Source organism: Sander lucioperca, chromosome 2, assembly GCF_008315115.2.
Source record: "Sander lucioperca isolate FBNREF2018 chromosome 2, SLUC_FBN_1.2, whole genome shotgun sequence".
Taxonomy (NCBI): Eukaryota; Metazoa; Chordata; class Actinopteri; order Perciformes; family Percidae; genus Sander; species Sander lucioperca.
The window spans coordinates 10,636,631-10,657,480 of record NC_050174.1 but is presented as its reverse complement, the minus strand read 5'-3'; the positions used below and the strand labels follow the sequence as shown (position 1 = coordinate 10,657,480).

General features: G+C 40.0%; 2 protein-coding genes and 1 long non-coding RNA gene across 6 annotated transcripts in view; 2 read left to right on the top strand and 1 right to left on the bottom strand.

Annotated features, from left to right (window-relative positions):
- grid2 (glutamate receptor, ionotropic, delta 2) overlaps nucleotides 1–20,850 on the top strand; it is a 614,241-nt gene that overhangs the window by 118,968 nt on the left and 474,423 nt on the right. The gene's annotated exons all lie outside the window — the stretch shown is intronic.
- LOC116056897 lies at nucleotides 13,928–14,638 on the top strand. The gene is made up of 2 exons (XR_004106685.2): nucleotides 13,928–14,160; nucleotides 14,529–14,638. It is a non-coding gene; the product is annotated as an uncharacterized LOC116056897 (long non-coding RNA).
- Nucleotides 14,824–16,430, bottom strand: LOC116056894. 2 transcript variants are annotated; one of them, XM_031309311.2, is made up of 4 exons: nucleotides 16,003–16,430; nucleotides 15,657–15,828; nucleotides 15,395–15,543; nucleotides 14,824–15,221 (listed from the first exon to the last, which is right to left on the bottom strand). In XM_031309311.2, the coding sequence occupies exons 1-4, from the start codon at nucleotides 16,265–16,267 to the stop codon at nucleotides 14,965–14,967; spliced, it is 843 nt and encodes a 280-aa protein (XP_031165171.1). In that variant the 5' UTR covers nucleotides 16,268–16,430; the 3' UTR covers nucleotides 14,824–14,964. The 2 variants fall into 2 exon arrangements, with proteins under 2 accessions (XP_031165171.1, XP_035848010.1); XM_035992117.1 differs by lacking the exon at nucleotides 15,395–15,543 and having other exon boundaries at nucleotides 14,824–15,126; nucleotides 16,003–16,283.

Genomic DNA, 20,850 nt, shown 5'->3' with positions numbered 1-20,850 from the left:
AATGAAGTGGCATCAGCCTTAGTCAAGCACATAAAAGATAGATAGGCAGATAGAGATGCAGAGAGATTAAATGAAAGAGAGAGTGAGATGCAGAGAGAAAAAGAACAAAATAAGATAAGACTTGCCCTCAGGTGTTTGGGGATGCAACATGGGAGAGGGAAAAGTGAAAAGAGGACTGTGGCTGGGGGAAATGAGCTCTTTGACTGCTAAATTGTCTCTTCATGCTGCACTTGGTGCCCTTCTGGGTGAAGATGGTAATAATTATTGAACTGTCAGAACCACATTTAACACTATACTAACAAACCCACATACGTGTAAACCCCATATGATAATTGAACTATTGTATTACTTTAATATTATGAATATTAACTTTGTATTAAGTGAAATCACATCGCTGCTGGTATGTTCTTGATCACGACCCCCAGAATTGGAGGTACTGTGGTGCTGACAAGTCTCAAAATCACAGTTTCACACAATGTATTCATTGAATAAATAAATAGTATTTGGGTTTTGTTTGATCTGTACACATGATTGCAGGTCATTGTGTTTGATTTCCAGTTCTTGCCTTCTTGGCTCTAAAGACCCAAAACACTTGTAAAATCGTTCTTTAGATGTCTTTTCTTTCTGCTTTTTTTCTTTTTCTTGATTCTTTTACAGCAGTCCTTCAGTCCTTCGAGAACCCCTTAACGTGGAATAAGACCTTGGCAATATTTACACTCAGTGCCTGAAATGGGCCGGTACTCACCGGTACTGAGTACTGTTGTTGTCCACATGAGTACCCTTACTTTTGCATACCACCACCTCCTGTGGTGAGTAGGTACGCACTAGAGCGCACGGGCCAAAAACTTGAGCCCTGGCGAGTGGTGTTTAAGCCGCAGCCCAGCCCCAGCCCAACAGACCAACACCAATAACTTTAAGCTCTCTCTGAAGTGCGCTGGAGATTTGAATAATCAATGAATTTATGCTGCTGTGACTCATGCATAAATGCGCACAGTGCGTCTTAATGGGGAATCACTTGGGATCATTGTCGGTCGCATTTCCATACTGCTTTCTCTTTTCTCCCTCTTTGTTCTGCCATGCTATGTAACGCTATATAACATTATTGCAAAGTGGAAATGTTGATTTACCATGAGATAAAAGTAAAGATACTCAATTTATGTTGATTTGACACACTGTACTTCAAGGTGACATTTTATGTGACTCCATCATTGGAGCTAAATAAGTGCAGTCTTGCCCATACATTATGGACCTTCATTTGGTATTCGTTCTCACTATCCAATGTAATCTGTACACCAGCAGATATCATATTTTCAGTTATTTTTATTGTAGCATATATGCAATATTTGTGTACAATTTGATATGTATGAATACGTACATAAAAAGGTTTTTATTAACCAAATATACATTCATGTACAAACTGTGGAAATGTAAGCATACAAAAATAAATTAGAAGTGGGATATATTACCAAGATATGCGCATACATATGTTCAAGACACCTGCAGTGATCGGGTACTGGCACCTTCTTTGGTCCAGTTCAGGCACTGTTTATATTGCAATTACTTGGTTGCTGACTATGTTTGTTAGTCCTACACTGCAGCATCAATCTAAAGCCCAGACATCCTACCAAATTGCTGCATTTCATTTGAGATGTACAAACACCTCTTCTCACCAGTTATATAGTCATTACCACATTGCTTATACAGTGTCAATCTAGAGTATTAAATGTTATCAGCCAGTGTCTGGTTAGCTCAGTTGGTAGAGCAGGCACACATATTTAGAGGTTTATTCCTCGACGCAGAGGTCCAGGGTTCGAGTCCGACCTGTGACAGTTTCCTGCATGTCTTCCCCCTCTCTCTCCCCTTTCATATCTGAGCTGTCCTATCCATTGAAAGCAGAAATGCCCCCCCCCCCAAAAAAAAAAAAAAAAAAAAGTTACCAGCCATTAAATGTCTTTCCCCGGCTAGGATTTCACGTCATGAGTTTAAAAAAATGACACATTCAGTAATGATAATTATGTTTACCGTTCTTACTTCAATGCTCGGCCATTCAATATATCTCTTATTAAACTATGTGCTGAAGTAAACTTGGTACTGTCCCTTAATCCCCTGTCAACTATAGGCTGTCAGGGTTTCTCATCTCAGGGTGTCTCACTGCACCCTCTTTATTGTTCTTTCCTCAAGGCTGCTGCTGGCTAACCTTTTACTTGAGGGGGACAGGGTGGGAAAGAGAGAGGGTGAGAACATTTGAGACAAAGCGATTGAGCAATGGATAAATCTCTGCAGACATTTCCCCATTTCCCTTCTTTCCCTCCCACAGCCATGGCAGGCCAGAGCCATGCCAGGTATAAAGGACATTGTTTATAGACAGGAGAAAGCACTTAGTTCCTCCTTCACACCTTTTAGCTGGAAGGTCTTTAGAGAGTCAGAGAGAGAAAGAAAAAGGACAAGACAGATGAGCATAACAGAGGTTTCAGATGCTATAGAAGGTGAGTGGTGGGAGGAGGGTGCTCATTTCCCAAGACGAGAAAGGAGGAGAAAGAAGATGAGCAGATGGGTAGAATAAAGGGAAGAGAAATGAAAAAAATAAAATAAAGGTCTGAGGCAAAAGAGAAGGATTAATAGGTGGAGATGAGGGAGGCCAGAAACAAATGACAAGGCATGAGGAGAGGAGACAACAGGTAGGGGGAGGTTTGAATAGGGAGCTTTAAGTTAGCTTGTACTGCCAGTTGGTTTTGAAATGTGAATTCATGAGTGTTGCCTCATTAATAATTGGATAGGGGTATCTATTCTCATTATCTCAGTGGCTGGAACAGTGGCATAAGAGGGCTTAACAGGTCAGGAGAAACAGGGGATAAGGAAAGAAGTCTGTAGAAAACGCCCAAAGTTGACATGAAGTACAATGATATTCTGAAAGCTAAGAACAGATGAGAAGAGGAGAGCAATTGAGAGAAAAGAAGTCGGTAGAAGTTAAAGTCATAGTACAAATTGCAACTGCAAAATGAGGAGTGAGAAGAGGAAAATGAGTTGTTTGGAAGGATGAGTTGCAGGTGCAAGGAGGGAATAAATGGAAAGAACAAAGAAGAATGTAGAGAAGGATGCTCATAAAGTTGGACAGTGACACCTACGGTGATTGGGATGTAGTTTTCTTGGTAAGAGGGCTGGGTAGGTGATGCAGGAGCTTTGAGAAAGAGACTTTGACAGAATAGCCAAGAGAAGAGAGCTGCCCACAGGGTGAGAAGTACCTGAAGAAATGACTGGGTGGACAAAGGAGCAAATAAGTAAAGAGGCAGGATGATGGAGGAGGAAAGATTGGGGGAGAAGATGAGAGGGACTCTAGAGAGGTGAGGATTGGAAAGGAGGATGTGCAGAGTGTTTGCTGTGTATTATCATGGGATCACAGTGGTTAGAGCATTCTGATGTGTTGTCTGTTGAACACTAATGGCCTTCTAGATTCTCTGTGTATGTGCATGTTCTTGGCATCCATCAAGCTATGGTTTTATCACACATTTCCTTTGGGAGAATTGTGGCTGGTGTAAAGCTTCTTAAAAGGCAACCTGCTGTCTATTTTGTCTGAAATAACCCTGTGTAGCCCCTAATTCATTCATATTTTATCAATGTCCTTCAGAGACCACAAGCACTTAATGGTGGTGGGATTTTTTGCACCCACAGAATGCTTGAGTGCAGACTATCCTCAGAGGATGCCAGTCACCTATACCAGCTGCCCTTATCCATTTTGCATTTGAGCACCTTCAGATTTTACATCTAGCTGACATCCCAGACTGTTTATGCTCACATTTTTTTCAAGGCAGGCAGACACCACTGTTGCACTATGTCAGACAATAAAAATAGCATTTTAATTCTTCTTCGTTACACATACTCAGTTTCAAGTTCGCTTCGCACATATGGTGCACTAGCAAAAACAAAATTGAATGGAACCATGTTGAACCAGGAGAATAACTTTCACTCATCTCAGACGAGTTTTGAGTTGAATGCTCGCTCGTTTGTAGCAGGAAATGCGCTGTGGAAATTTTTGTTCCAAAGAAACAGAGGCTTCATTGATTAAAGTAAAAAGAATGGGTGCACTCCAAAGAATGAACAGGAAGTTGGCTACTGTATTTAAGACCAACATTAGTAATGGCTGTCAACCTGGTTTCACATTTGTGAAAGAGGGAGCATCACAGTGTGAAACAATAGAAGGCAAAACACAACCATGCCATTTAATGATCAACACTACTTAAACATAAGGTCTACCTGGACTTTTTCAAGCCTGCAACTTTGGTTTCAGTGTGTGATTTGCAGAAATGCTCCCCAATGATAGCATTCAACCTACACAAGTTAACTGCCACTTAACATGATGAGTTAGCAAATAAACCCCTAGATTACTCAAACAGAAGCTAGATGTGTTTCAAGGATAGAGGAGAGTGGGGTTTTGCAAAATGAAGACAACCAAGGCCAATACATTCATTGTTGATTCTGGTCTTTGCAGCAGATTTGCTCATAATAAAAAAAGATCAAATAATACCAGCTTAATTTTGTATGCCACCAACAATGCCTGCAAGTATGAAGCAAGAAAATCGGCAAGCATGAAGCATGATAAAATTGGGCTCATAATTAGTGATGTAAGTTTTTATCTGCATGTGGCATGATATTTAATTAGGTATGTTAATAGACTGTTGTTGGGTAACTGTAAATTAATTTTGGTTGTCAGCTAACAATTAAATGCATTTACTCTTTACACCCTTTTCATTAATTAACATTGTCATCAAAAAGGGTATCAAACTTTATTCTTAATCGTCACATACACACAGTACAATGTAGTGAACTTCTATTACTGCATTTAACCCATCCTAAGTATTAGGAGCAGTGGACAGTTATACATACAGCATCCGGGGAGCAACTTGGGGTTCAGTGTCTCGCTCAGGGACACTTTGACATGTGGCTGGATGACCTGGGATTGATCTGCCAACCTTGTGGTTGTGGGGCAACCATTTGACCTCCGGGCCACAAGCCACCCATTAACTGAGGCTGAAAATATGCCAAAGATGCTAACAATATTGTGATAGTAATATTGATCAACCTGGGTTGGTGGTTTGAAGAGGGAGGGTACAGTTGTCTGCGCTTTGTCTAAAGGGAGCCCCAGTCAAAAAAAGTCCACCGACCCTACATGAATGACTGAAATGATTGGTCATAAAAACCACCACCAAGCTCTCACACTCTGCATAGCTTAATTGAATTACACGCTGTACACTGCTTTGTGCACTTTGAGTGTGTAAGTCGAAGGAAGACAGTTAAAGGGACATACGAGACAAGGAGGAGCTTGTGAGTGTGTGTGTATGCCTGAGGCACTAATATGCACAGTATCTGTATACAGAGAGTGAATTCAAGTGTTGAAAGTTTCATTAAGATTTGAGTACAGTGTTTTGGCCACCAGCGGGTTAACACGTGTAGCAGTAGCGCGACTGTATGCTTATGTGAGATTATTGTGTGTGTGTGTGTGTGTGTGTGTGTGCGTGCGTGCGTGTGTTGAATCATGTTGATATTCATATTTAAAGTATTTACATGTAAAAGACCAGATATTATCGACTGCAGTAAAACATCTGCATTTCTACCACATTTACAAATGTGTAAATGTCACGCTACTGCTTGTTCTTTCTTTGTTGGTACTGACTGGGCTCTGGGGTGTTGGAATCCAAAGAGCCTGTCTTACATAACACCCAATGAATACCATTTAGGCACCAATAGCACATTGTCTGCCCAATAGACTAAACTTTCCTTGATAGTTAACAAATCCATCTCAAGAGAGGTGGCGGTGCGAGGGAAACACAGAAGCAGCCGAGAAATGTATGGCCCATATCATTATATTAGTTCGTAAAAGTGGGCTGTTTGAGTAAAATTATCCAATAATGTCTGCCATGGGGAAACCACAATGGCCTCACTCCATGTTAAAGTGCTGGAGCCAAACAAAGGAATTCAAGTCTAGGCTCATCACTGACAGATAGGGGGCTTGATTGCTTACAACCAAGGGTTTTCCCACGTCATTGCTGGAATGTGATAATTTCAACCAGTGTTGAAGTGTCTACTGCTTGCAATCAAAGTAAACCAAAAGCTGGACTGTCTCCATTTGCTACCCAGACACTGCCTTCCTGTGTTTGTTGGCAAGAAAGGGAATGGCACCATGACTTTAGCCTTGATCATTTTTACCCTGGGCCTCTGCCTGCTGGCATGGAATGATGGTGGGTCAAGTATGTGGTTGGAGAGACAGGGCTCAGGAGAACCATCACCATACTGCTTACTATTGCCGTCATCCAAATGCAACACAGTAAACGGAGAGCACAGAAATATATCCCAACAGTGTTTACCCTTCAATGGCTAGAATAGCTGTTGAGGCAGGCAGGTGGGATTTCTGCGCTGACAGCATCACACTCAATGCCAAGGCAGATGAAACATGTCTGGTAGTGATTACGTATGGGCAAAGTGGCAGAGGCAAGTGGAGTGTGACAAAGCCAACCTTGACTTTTATTTTTGTCACACTGGTAAACTTAAGAACTAAAGAAGAATGGATAAGTAGTGGACAGCATTTAGCCATTACCAAGAGCCAGATCCCAAATATATTAGTCTGTAAGTGAAAGCATTCAGTGCTCAGACATGGAAAGATGAGTTGTGAAGCCTAAAGAGTCACATTAGAATGCAAAGCCTATGCAAAACTTAGTGCTATGGTATTCTTTAGAAAATGGATCAGCAGTAATAGAAAGCATGCATAATTTGTAGTATGTGGGATAAAACATGCAAAAACACCATTAAGGTCCTTCAAGCAGAAACATGAAGAGCCTTGGCTGAGTAATAAAGGCCAAATAAGAGACAAAGAGAAAAGCCATGATATAAGTCAACTTTGGGAGAAACAAATTCAGCATAGTAATGAATTGGTCACACTCCCCCAAAGACTGGAGAATGGACCCCTTCAAACTGCATTAAAAAACAATAAGACCTGTGTGTGTGTGTGTGTGTGTGTGTGTGTGTGTGTGTGTGTGTATATATGTGTGTGTATATGTGTGTGCGTGCGTGTGAGTGTGTGCACGCGCGCACGCGACTAAAACCTGTACTTCAGTCTCACTCTGGATTTCTCATTCATTGTTCATCTGGCTCTCATCGGTTTCTGTCCCCCCGCTCCCCTGTGTCCCTTTACCTCCTACCACCGTCTATGCTTTCTCCCTCTCTCTTCCTTCCACTTCTCATTCTGTGCCACCAGCTAACCCCAGCTCTTAATCCATCCTCTGCTCCCCTCCTTTCTCTACATGTCAAATTAATATTCAGTGAATTTGTTTTGATTCATGAATCATTTTGTTGTTGGCTCCATGCAAATTCAAATGGCCAAAGTGCTTTCTCTGTAGTCAGATTATGTGTATTAATGTATATGTGTGCATGTTGTTTGCTTAATCTATTTGTTTGAATTGTTCTCTGGATATGTCTATGCGGGTCTGTGTCTTAGTCTTTTATTTTATTGTGTATTTGTGAGCGCCCCTCTATGTGTATGTCTTTGTTAGGTAGCTGCATGTGTGTGTGACTTCACACCCTCTCCTGTGTATTCAAATGCTAGGGGATTAGGAAGCATGACTTCCAATTTCGAACACTGTGCTTTTCAACCCTTAGACTTCTAAAACAGAAAGGAAAAAAATACTTAGTGCAGCTCAGCCCAGCACATAGCACAACACAACAAACCAGACTGTAAAGTGGAATTTACATCACCACAGGAAAGAAACAAACAAGTAACCCAAGAGTCACAGAAAATGTATGAATACAAAAAGCTGATTTCTTCAGATCATACCCATCCTCCTCCGAGACACATTTTTGTTTCCATTTATTATTTTGCCAGTGCCATGCATGAAGAATATGAACGCTTACAGCAGAATCACATGTAATGTCTTTCAATCTTTTCATTATGTCTGTGTGTCCCATTTAAAGGGCATTCAGTAGCTGACGACCTTTAATGACCTGTAGTAGCGACCAGTAGTAATTCGAAGGACATTAATAAACCAATAAGCCTCATCCTTAAAAAGTACCTGGCAGCGCTTTCATGAAAATACAACCAGCAGAAATGTGTTGTGAAGAGGTGATTACTGTGGTCATTGCACTGCTTTGTCATTAGCTTTTTTTGGCTTGAGACTTATTAGCCATCTTTACATAAATGGGTCTGCTGCAGTACCACAGTGTTAAACATGTCCCCCTCCTGTGATTGACTGATAAAGCCAATTAAATGCTTTTTTTTTCTCCAGCAGGAGGAAAAAATGTCTGTGTGGCAATTCTTTGATCTCAGGAAAGCAATGTGCCACCTTGCAGTCCCAAGAGGTGAAGACGTGTCCTCAATCCAGCCAGAAGAATAATAATACCAGTAGTTAGGCAATAGAGTAAATGATTTAATGAAACTTATTTTCATTTATTAAAATTGAGACCTAATTAAATGGCATTTCTCTTGGGTAGCCTGTATTTCTGTAAAAAAAAGAAGTCATTCTTAATATTTAGATTTAATATTGTTACCAGTCATTTCTAACATTTTGAATTTCGAATGGCCATATTATTGTCCTACCTATCAATGCAAAACATTCCATGATTAATGATAAATGGAACTGTTCGGAATGAGGGTTTGTGCATGATGTCTCTTCACTGATATGCAAAAACCCAATGACTGAATATCCTGAATACATAGATGAAGAGCCAAACCAAATGAAAGAGATCAGAATGGAGGCACATGCAGAAAGGCAACATCCTGTCCTGCGAGACAGCCTGCTTCAAGAGACCTGTGTAATACAGAGTGGAAAGCTATGTTCACGGTCTAACCAGTGCACTAGAGGATTTATGTTGCAGTTGCAGTGACAGGGTTGAGGCTCATGTTGCGTACCCTAATGGACATAGTTGTTAAGCCGTGTGTTGCAGAGTCTCAAAATCCCATCTCTCCCAAATCTCTGCTCTGGAGTTGATGAATGATCATAACCAACAAGAAACAAACAACAAAACAAAAAAATATTACCCAGGTGTAAAATAAAAATAGATAAATAAAATAAATTTGGATTCATTTTTATGCAACTAGCTATGTTCTCAAGTTTCCAGATAATCAGTACATGTAAAGAAGATGTAGGCAGGTCTCGATGAAGCGCTAATGTTTTTGTGTTAACAGGACATGATGAGAGTTTGATCAGGACTTAAGAACATTATTTATAAAATGCAGGGAAACTGGGCCACAATTGAAATAACAATAAATAAATAAATAAAATGATAAATACATTTTCCCGTAAAAGCAGTGTTTACACACTGCTGCTTTTTCGTGTGGCTCTAACTGCAGTACAGTGACTTTTCTGGTACCATGCTCTGGTTTGTAGCTGTTTTTTTACCACATTGACACATTAGATACATACAGACAGCTGTTTGCAATTTGATTACCTCAATCAATAACTAAAAGAAAGTGGGTCACTTTACTTAATATGCTATGTGTATTGTTAGGACTACTTTGGTGTTTTCTAAAGCAGTTATAGCTACTATTTTGGAACACTGCTTGCTTTGGAGCTTGAAAGAAGCTTTCTGGACAATTTGTATTTATGATAAGGATCCCCATTAGCTGACGCCTAGCCTATCAGCTAGTCTTGCTGGGGTCCAAAACAACATTTTAGCAGACAATATTAAAACATTTCATGACATATACAGAAAAGAAATAAAAGAAAAGAAATACAATATATGCTTGCAGAACTAAATAACAAAAAAGACAAGGTGTTAATAAAGTACACAGGCAGCTTTTTGACAAAAATTTGAAGTATGTTATGTTACCCATCATAACAAATGCCACTGCTCATTTTGTTTGAATAATACCCTGCATATTGCCAAAGGTCAGAGCAACTTTATTGACAATGAGCTGCAGTTGTGGCAGCTGTAGCTATCTTCAGACAATTTGACAGAGAATTTATTGAAACCATGATCAGACGCCTCCATCAAAGCATGAAGATAAATCAATGTGATAAATCAACACCTCACAAGTCTTTGTTTAGAATACGACATAATATTTGATATTCAGGAGACTGAGTAAATGACTGAGCATTAGCTAGAGTCAACACTTATTTTCACACAAAATCTGTTATTCCTCTCTTTCTGTCACTGTTTGTCTCCTGAAGGTATGACAAAGTATATTCAATCATAAGCTACGTTCTTCTGTTTTACTCTTATTTATTTTCTGTCACTTTTTGTCTTAAAACTAATAATTATGCTAAGGCGGTAACCCAGCTAACTGTGTGTGGTATTTGCAATAGATGTGTAATGGCCAGTGAAGGCCAGCTTTGTTAGCATTTAGCTTTTAAATACAGGCACTCAGCCTCTCTGTCACTCTCATTTTATCATTCCCATTTTGCTTCTTTTTGTCTTGGGAGCCAGAAGAAATCAGAGGGTGACTTCTGATGATGACACCCCAATCAATCCGCCTGTCAGACACGCACACATCTCACTCTCATATAGGGGGCTGTCACTGAAGATCACATTTGAACAATGTAACAGTATTGGTGGCACAGAATTTCTATATTGAATTTCCATGAATCACTGGGGGCACAGACATTTCATTCTCAGTCTTATCTTGCCTCCGTGCATATACATCAGTCTCACACTTTTCTTTGTCATGTTTATCTTTCTCTTCTATATGTTTTAGACCCATTTTGACTCGCTAACAATTTTACCTGTTATCCTCCTCGTCCCTGTGTGTCTTTTGTTTTCTGCGCCTCATCTTTATTCTTACCCTTTCTCCCTTTTTTTCCTCTTCCTAATCATCATCCAACTTGTACTCAGTTTCTCCCCGCTTTCATTTCCTGCTTTTTCTCACCGTTCCTGTTTGCAGACATGATTTACTTTCACTGTAGGCTACTTGTTTTCTTTCATCTTCTCCTATCCCCTCTCTGAGAAGAGGACCTGGTTGCAACATTGTTAGAAGTCCTGATGGTGGCCCTGGAGCTGGAGAGCCCCTGCGTGCTCTGTGTATGTTTTCATTTTTTTATTTTTATATTATATTTTATTTTTATGGAATGATGTTGTACTTTTTACATCATTCCATTTCCTCTTACTATCCCTCAGTCATTACTGTCCTCTGTCAGCCTGGGATAAATGGTCCCACAGAGCCCATTACTGTTAACGTGCGTCTGTGTTCGGGCACATATGTGTAAAAAATAAAAATGCATGGCTACTCCCTTCCTATTATAGTTAATAGGAGTAAGTTACACAAGGGAGCAACCACAGGTGAGCAGCTGTTGGATTTTAAGATCAAACTGAAACACACATACTAGGGAGATGAGACTCTTACAATGCTAAACAATATGTGCTACTGGATACTCTATGGCAGCTTAAATTCAGGTCTCTGTTTACAAAAATACAAGACAATTGTCTGTTTAACAATAAAGAAAGCAACACACCACAATTATCAGTGATAGTACACTTGACTGTTAAAGGGTAGGTTGCCTTCGTAACAGCAGGTGTTATGTGTATTTTGTAGTTATGAACAAATGGTTTGCCTAATCAAATTGATCTGGTTTCCAGTCCATTATGTCCATGCAACACATTGTCATGAATGGGTTCGTAAACTTATGCACTAACGTAACTTTTTGATATTAATGAACGTCCGTTAAATTCAAGCCATTGCCAATTGAGTTGCTACAAAGCTAATTAAGACTATCAGCTCCACACAACTCTCTCTGTATTTCTTAGTATGGCTATGTTCAGAAGACTGTCGTCCAGCGACTTTCCCGTGCAGAAATTTGAGTGAAGATAATTACTCTTCTGAAGATTCCATCATGTTTTTTTAATCCTCCGTGTCCTGCTTGGCTACTAGCAGCTGCGTGGGGGAGGTCACGGAAGGCTTGTATCATGTGGATGCACCGACAGTTTTGTTGTCATTACTTAGAATTCCTCTTGGGGGCGACAGAAACTACGCACTATAGCTTTAAGTAGTTATCCCGGGACACAAAAACCCATTTCCAGTTGATTTCCCCTTAACGTCTTCCATGACACAAACTCCGCTCCCCCGGTTGAAATCCCTGTGTTTTATGACTCTGCCTTCCACTGTGACCTCCTCCCTACGTTGCTCTTCGTACTTTTATACAGCGGCAGTCTTTGTGGTGCATGCAGTTATTAATACGTGAAATACATACAAATTACAGTGCATTACTTTTCGTAGCTATACGTACGAATGGTTCATGAGAACAGCCTTGTCCATGTCTTGTTTTAAGAGAATAATATACCTTCTTTATCTAGCACTGCCATTATGTGTTATGAGACCGTCCTGCAGCATTTTGTTTTGAACTCTTTGATCCTGAACAATGATCAACACAGCTATACACAACGATCTTTAAATGTTTTCATTTTTTGCATATCATAAATAATCAAGGGAGTTGTCTATAACTAGCAGGGGAAGCTACACTCACCATTCCCAACATGTATTATTGTTTGCCAGTTCTGAGTTTAACTCCTGAATTTATTAGTTTTTAATAAAGGCTCAGACAGGGTGTCCACAGCTTCTTCATAAAAAGAAAAAAAGCATTGCTGGTAAAGATCCAAACAGGGCTATCTGACTATCTATCTACTCATTGGCCTGGTTTCCACCAGAGAAATTCTTGGCATCGAAACATTAGTTTGTTGTCTGCTACTTTTCTGAACAGAACTAGCCATATATTCAATATGTGGCCTAATACGGGAAATTACTCACTGCTTCATTCCCTTTACTGAACAAAGATAGAAGAGTTCATTAAATAGCCAGCTGACCATCCGGTTCAAACAAGGCTATATGGAAACTGTAAGCCTACATTTTTCATAGCCTTGTTTAGATAAGGTCAAAATGATACAAATTTACAACTACACCATGGGTTTAACCACATTTCACTTTCATTGCCTCTCTGCCAAATGTGTCAACCCTCTTTTTCCTTCTTCTATCCTCTCCTCTCTGCTCGTATCTTTTCATTTCTCTAGAGCAGACACTCTCTCTCTGTCTCTCTCTCCCCCTCCCTCCCAGGACACAACAAAACAGTGATTGATGAATTTTCACATGGAAAACAGACGTCACTGTCTCACTCACACCTGTGTGTGTGTGTGTGTGTGCGTTTCTGTATGTCTGGGCGATGTTTTGTCAAAACGTCTTAAATAGGATTTTTGTGGAAATTTACAACAAAGTGACACTGATGCTGTCAAGGTGTTGAATTTGATTTAGTATGAAAGTGTGTGCAATGCAAGTGCATCAGTTGTCAATTTTTTTAAACAGGGTTCAAAACATTTTGAGTGACACTTCTTATTGGTCCTGTCAAAGTAAAGAAGGTACTAATACAAATACCTAAATCTGCATCTCCATTTTTTGGCTCAAAACACACAAGAAACAATGAACACCTTGTTGTGCATGTGTGATGCCTATAGGGGGATTTTATGGGGGATTTATAAATATTCGCATGCTACTATTTCGCATTTCCGTGTCGTTTATTTGGCATGCCCCTGATGTGTAAAAGCCTTTTTAAGTGATTAATTCAATGAAATAAATTAAAGAGGTGATATTATGCTCATTTTCAGATTCATAATTGTATTTAGAGGTTATATCAGAATAGGTTTACATGGTTTCATTTTCAAAAAACACCATATTTTTGTTGTACTGCACATTGCTGCAGCTCTTCTTTTAGTCTTTTTCAACAGAGAGTGTTGAGCTCTCTGGTTTAGCTACAGAGTGAGACATCTTACTGTTATACCATCTTTGTTTGGAGTCACACATGCGCAGTAGCTAGGTAAGGACAACTAGCCACTTAGATGCAGAGAAGGGCGGGCCCTGATAGCATGCTAGTGTGATCCAATACAAACCCGCCCGATCTAGCATCTATCTACCGGTAACCATGGCTTCAGCTCAGCCGTCTCGAAACAGAGGCAGAACAACCCGAACCAGCTTCGCAACCTAGACTGGAGCAACAATAAAGATGTTTCAGAGTGGTAAGTTATTTAAGTCTTTTAGTTTTAATTCTGCACCGTCTCTATCACAGTAACAACTTTATGTCCATTGACTGCCTGGAAGGTATCTAACGTTTATATATATATATATATTTGTGTACTTGTGGAAATTGCTCAATAATGCCCACTGAAGTTGAAAACATCTGTTGCCAAGAAATACAAATGGTAATTATAATGAATTACAACGTATACAACAGTTATGCAAAGTGGATATGATTTTGACTAACCTCTGTTGTAAAATAGGCCTACTACAAAATGTACTAATACAATTAGCCTACTTTCAAATGTGTTGTCATGTTTACTTTTACCGTTGTGCAAAAATGTATCATAATTTTAAATCACCTCCTGGATGTAACTGTTTGTAATCAATTATAGGGGCCAATAATTTCTATGATCTCTGACAACACCATTTGTTCTATACATACAAGTTTAACAAATACATGTAGCTTCATCAATCAATATCTGCATTTTGCAGTGATGTTGCCTCCTCAGGTAATATTTATTCTTTATGAATTACTTATTTTTATTATTAGGTTGTTAGGCGAATGCAACAGGTTCCTGTCCCACCTACCTGCATGGTTTACCATCCAGACCTAGAGCCAACCTGTTTGAACCACTACACCCTGCGGAACATCTACACTATGTACAGAGCAGACTATGGACCTTTGAGGTGTCGACCAGAAAAAGAGTACGTTTTAAAACATGTAATTAACTGTCCCATAAAATGATTTTACCAAGAAACCAAAGACCTAATGAAGAAATCACAATGACAACATCTTTATTTTTATCAAATGTCAAAACAGTAAATAAATAGATAACTCTTAATATACATAATAGGAAAGAAATACAGATATACACTATAATTAAGAGGGATGTTCACTATTGTCCAATCCTGTCCATACAGGCGCTGCAGGCACCTTGCCTCTCTTGGCTTTGTCAACTGGTGCTGGGGCTTCTTGGGAAGGACTGTTAGGGTGGTAATCCCGTTGTGCGTTGTACGCCGGATACGCCTGCAGTTTCTGGATCCGGGTGCATAATATGTAGGGTTCCGACTGTTCCTTGAACAAAGCGAGACACATGGCGGGCAACCACTTCCTCCTTTGAGGGTCTCTCATGATCCGATGCCAGGTCCTTGGGGATGGGGATGGACTTCAGCACCTCAACAAATGGCGTTGGGTCCTCGAACACCTCCTCGAAAACCAGCCTCATCAGTTCTTCCACATATTCTGTGAATTAATGCATATAAATAATCACTGAAGTATTTATTTTTTACGTTTACTATATATATATATATATATATATATATATATATTAAAGTTAACAATACTTGTACATATTCAATGTGTCACTATTGATGTTACATTATTTGTTATAAAAATAAAAGTAGTTTAAAACTTACTGTATGTAGGGTCTGTTTTTACTGGCCTCGCAGTCACCTCCCCCTTCCTGGACTTGGGAAACACAACCTTGAATACGGGTTGTCCTGCAGATGTTGTGGCTTGCTCGTGGTCTGCATTTTCATTGTAGTGCATGGCTGCAAGGTACAACCTACAAAAATACAATTGCAAACTGAAGTGACAAAACAATTTTGATATTATATATATTAGCCATGAGGCAGTAGCTGTGGTGTACGATTTTACTGAATGTATTCATTGTATTACCTGCAAAGCATGCCCATGAAAGGGAAAACCACATTCTTGGGTGTGAAGCGAAGGATCAAACTGTGGAAAGCCTCCAGGGATGATGTTTGGTAGTGGTGGCTCAGCTTCTCCACATCTTTGACAACCCTCTTATTGACCAGGATTTTTTCCACTTTGTAGAGTGCCACTGACCCTTAAGTAAAATTAAAAAAACATTTTATTAAGATTGCAGCCTGTTAACATAGTAAATACAGCAATAATATTGCATTACAAAGGGCATTTGAGGTGATGTTTTTTGTTAATATTATAAGCAAAAAAGGTTTTGCATTTTAAATGTAGTTCTTTTAATCACATTTTCTTTACATACCTGGTTTAAACCATTTACTTGGATCCCTTGACACTCTATCAGGATGTTGGCACTTAGGGAAAAGAGGGTTTTCATGCAAGTGCACGTTCTGGATGTGGTTGACAATCGATGTCCACTTGGCTACCTTCTCTGGCCCTGATGTTGACGATGTTGCACTCCAGTAGACGTGGTTTTTAATGCTACGCAGCCACTTCTTCAGCACCCCGCAGTCCTTGTTTTGCGCAACTTTGTCAAGTTTCTTTGACAAACCTTGCAGAAAGTACATATGCAATAAATTGATATTCAGGATGCACCGGTGAAATACGTTGCCGCTGACAGGTGTAGGTTGCCGACGGGGGTACTTCCTACAACAGGCTGACTCTGCCACTGTCTTGAATAGTTGCAGTGTGGGCAGAGCTGTGTGAATGACACATACGTTCCCATTTTCCGTCGCTGAACGTCACACTGCCTCTTGCATACAGGACAGCTTTGAAAAAGCTCCCTTAGGCAGCTTTCAAAAACAATGTACTTATCATCCTTATAAGTAGACACTGGTTCAAACCTTAAAAAAAACAGAATACATTCTTGCTTTAGCTTTCCTACCCAGTTTAACATTTCTGCTGATAAGTCATATTGAAATGTAATAAAAATATCGAACTTACGACATGGCAGATTCGTCCGTTAGAACAGAGTCACCAGGGATATATGTTGAGTCTTGTGGCTCAGCTTGCAACTCTGTTGATGTGTCTCGCTCTTCCTCTTCCTCCTCCTCCTCCTCCAACTCAAGGCGAGGTCTCTTGCCAGGTCTGTAATGTTGTGGTCTTATAGGTGTTGAAGACATTGGGGTGAATTCTGGGGAGCTTGAAGTGGTCTCAGTGTAAACACTAACACAGGGCACCGTTGCCTGGGTGCCTATGAAGAAACTAAAAAATTAAATAGATATTTTATAGATATATACATTTAATGAAATTCTCAGGTTTATTATATATTGGTTTTTCAGCACTGTAAGGCATTTCCAGGTACTGCATGTGAACTAAAAAATGCAAAAATGCGTGATGCTTTTGTTATTTACCTTTGCTTCTCATGGAAGCCCTCAGTGTACCCATGGACAGCTGTGTGCTGACTGTTCTCATTTTTGGAGCTCCGGACTGTGTGCCCACAGATATTTTGTGGTGGTTCCGTCTGGCATCCTATGTCATGGAATGTAGTGGAAAGGTGTGGGGTTTCGAGGTGCTGCTGTGATGTACTCTGTAATAACACAGTAATCAGATGAAAATAGTCAGTATCTGCAACGCTAACAGCACGTGTAGCATGTAAAAAAATGAACACACCACATGACATCCTTTTGCTAGTCAAAACCCCGGTTGTTTAAATAGGGAGCAAATATACTGTTGGTTATGGACAACGGTCTCCACGTAACAAAGCAACTTAAACGCACGTGTCGTTTACCACTTTACACAACAACGTTAGCCAACACTACCAAATTAGCTGAGGCATACAGTGGTTTCCTGCCCTTACCAATCAACCTGTAAAGTAGCATTAACGTTCTAAACATACCTTCACATGCACACTTGTACACTGTTCTACATGTATTGACCGAAAAGCGATAGCCAATTTTAATGCAGTGTTACGTAATTGTGGTCAAAAGCTTTGAACAAAACCATTTGAACACAAAACGTTAGCGCTAGCTAGCTAGCTAGAAAGTTAGCTTCTGCTAACTTTGTAACGAGGCTACATTTCACTGCCACCGTAACAGCAGCTGGTATAGCTAAGTTACTCATAAATACACATCCACACAACAGCAATATTTCACATCTTGAAATACACAACCTATCACCATATTTAAAAAAATAATCTGTTATGAGCAAAACCATTTTACACCGGATATAACATTAGCTACAGCTTTAGCTGTAGGTTAGCTACAACCATGAGATTCAACTGCCCACTTGAAAATCCTGAATCGAACTGTTGCCGGTTCAGGAAGCAGTCCTCCGTAAAATGGACAGAACACAACATAAGGTTGGGGTTGTAGTCCTGGGGAATAGTGCCAAAAACAAATTGTAACCACTGACTCTTCAATTCATCGTCTTTTGGAAGATGAAAAAGAGGAAATTTCCCCTGTGCACTGATGAATACAGCGTCTCCTGGACATGATAATACGCTCTCAACTCTCCGGCCGCTGTGAGTCAAACAAGCTTGATTTGGTGGTGGTGGGGGGGAGGGGAGCCTAGCAGCTAGGCGAGCTTTATAACTTCTGTTACGAGCTGACGTCAGCTCGTCACGGAAGAAAAGGCTTCACTACAATAGAGCTGTTTGGAGCAGTTTGTGAACAGTGTTTTCTGCTGGAGATGGAAACTCCCTTTGGGGTGGACTTTGGGCTTTTTCACTTTTTAAACCTATTACATGCCCAAAAAACATATATAACACAGTTAAGGAAAGGGAAAAAGCCAAAAAGCATAATACCACCTCTTTAATTAGTTTGTAATGCAGTCCCACGTTGCTCAAGACCAGAGGCATACATCTGAGAGTTAAATACCCATGCTCTGGATAGAGGAGGGTACAGGGTGCAGAGGATGAACAGAGACAGAAGGACAAAAAGTGTCAAGAAACAGTACAGTGTTGAGAAATAACCCTGCAAAGATAAACAAAAAGGCCACATGGAGTTTAGTTCAAGGGGGTTTTATCATCACGTGGCTCAGAATCAAAACTTAAAATGACCTGAAAGCAGTTCAATGTTTGGCTTTTGGATAACCACCAGCACATTTCTACTGCATTTGTTTTGTGTGTTTTTCGTGTGTCTTGTGTAGATTAATATGGTCCCCAACTGTAGAGATTTGGAAAAGTGTTGACACTGAGACAGTTAGAGAGATAAGAAGTGTTTTAATTTGCACTCTTGGTGTGTAAGGAGCATTCAGTGCAAACTTCTACTAGCCCCAAACCGTACGTACACACACACACACACACACACACACACACACACACACACACACACACACACACACACACACACACACACACACACATACACAACTGAATTGGTCAGTTATGTTTGTAAATGGACCATCAAAATGTTTAAAGACCTCCTGATTAGACTTGCATATAAACAGCCAGAGATACAAGTGGGCAGATGGACAGTCAGATGGATAAATGGCCAGTGATAAAGGTGCAGGGCTCGGCAGGGCACAACAGACATTTGCAAACACACACACACACACACACACACACACACACACACACACAGACTCTGAACTTTCCCAGTCAAACATACCAATACACACAAACACAAAATCACATGTAGCACATGCAGACACTCAGCAGGTTTCCCTCCTAGAGGGGGTCTGATGGATGTGTGACAGCTGTGCTCCCTCTTCCCCTAATAAATTCTCCATTTCTCATTCAACTCATTAGCTAATTCACAAATCAATATCAATGAAACTACCTTTCAGTTACACAATGCCTCCTTTTCTGTGTGTGTGTGTGTGTGTGTGTGTGTGTGTGTGTGTGTGTGTGAGAGTTTCTTGTCCTGTTTGCTTTCCTGCTGACTGCCTCTTGATACCTATTCCTCACCATAACAAATCAATATTAGTAAGACCACCTTTGACTTTCACACACATACATAGTGCATATTTGTTTCTCTTATACCTTAATTGTATGTGCAAATGTGAGTGTTTGTCTCCATCATGGTCTCAGTCAAGCTGGCTGATGTTTCAAACATCTCAAGCCTCATTCCACAGGATAATTTACTTTTCTTTCCTGCTGCCTTTATTTAATACAAAATACAGAATTAGCATAAAAGTTGAGAGAAAAACAAACTGTATGATCTACATTGTTTCCTTTTTTGGTTTTCATATTGTATGCATGTTTGAAAGCCATTTTATTACAATTTTTCAATGCTGGCCAGACGTGCATGACAGAGATTAACACTGACCGATTCATACTGTTAGGACCAGTGATGGGAATACACACACACACACACACACACAAATATGCCCCAGTCTTTCTCTGTATTTCTCTTACATGTTAAGTGACTGTTAGTGTGGGGCAGACAAATGTCAGAGACACCCATGGTGATCAGAGGTCCATATGTGTCTCATTAGCAGGATCGCAGCTTTGTGTGCGTCTGTGTGGCTAATGAAGGAGGCTTTTCTGTGGTGATATGCCTCATAGCACCGTGTCATTACACTTCTTGTTGTTAATTTGACTGCCATGGGAGAAATCAAGATATACAGGCGATGAACACAATATCATGAACTCCTGCACAATTTAATACACTAGTGCCCCATTGCCCCATTGCTGCTTGCAGCTTTCTCAAGAATCGCTCATCCTAACAACTTCACACTCAACACTATGCTTCCTTGGGTCTTGAGCAGTGCACCTGCCATTACATATTTGCATCCCCAAGCAATGCTAGAGTATAGGTGTCATTTGCTACTGTACTCAGAAGCTGTACTGTATTCCAAAAGTTACGCTGATGCTTGAAATGTTCTAGTTTGCCTCAGTGTTAGGACTTTGACTTTTGCCCAAAAATCATATTCGAAATTCGTTTGTTTATTAATATTAATATTCGAATATATTAAAATATTTATTAATAATATTTTGACCATTAAATGCCTTCAGTAAGACCTATATTTTTTATCAAACTTAAGTTGTATATGTTCTGTCCACCAGAGGGCAGTGTATCAGTCAATGTCAATAGGCAGACAATGTTTTCAGAAGAAAAACACAATTATTAAAATTGTAAATATTATTGTGTGTGTGGGGAGTGTGTGTTAGAGTGAGAGAGTGATGATGATTACCGGTAGCTTCAGAGCGAGTAGCGACTCTAGAGTCATAGTGAAAAGAACAAAGTGTCTCCCCTGTTCTTTCTGA

Coding starts and splice junctions, on each gene's coding strand:
- LOC116056894 (XM_031309311.2), bottom strand. CDS start 16,267: ATGTACTTTCTGCAAGGTTTGTCAAAGAAACTTGACAAAGTTGCGCAA. Junction 15,829..16,002: donor AAGTAAATGGTTTAAACCAG/GTATGTAAAGAA, acceptor ATTTTACTTAAG/GGTCAGTGGCACTCTACAAA. Junction 15,222..15,394: donor AAAAACAGACCCTACATACA/GTAAGTTTTAAA, acceptor ATTAATTCACAG/AATATGTGGAAGAACTGATG.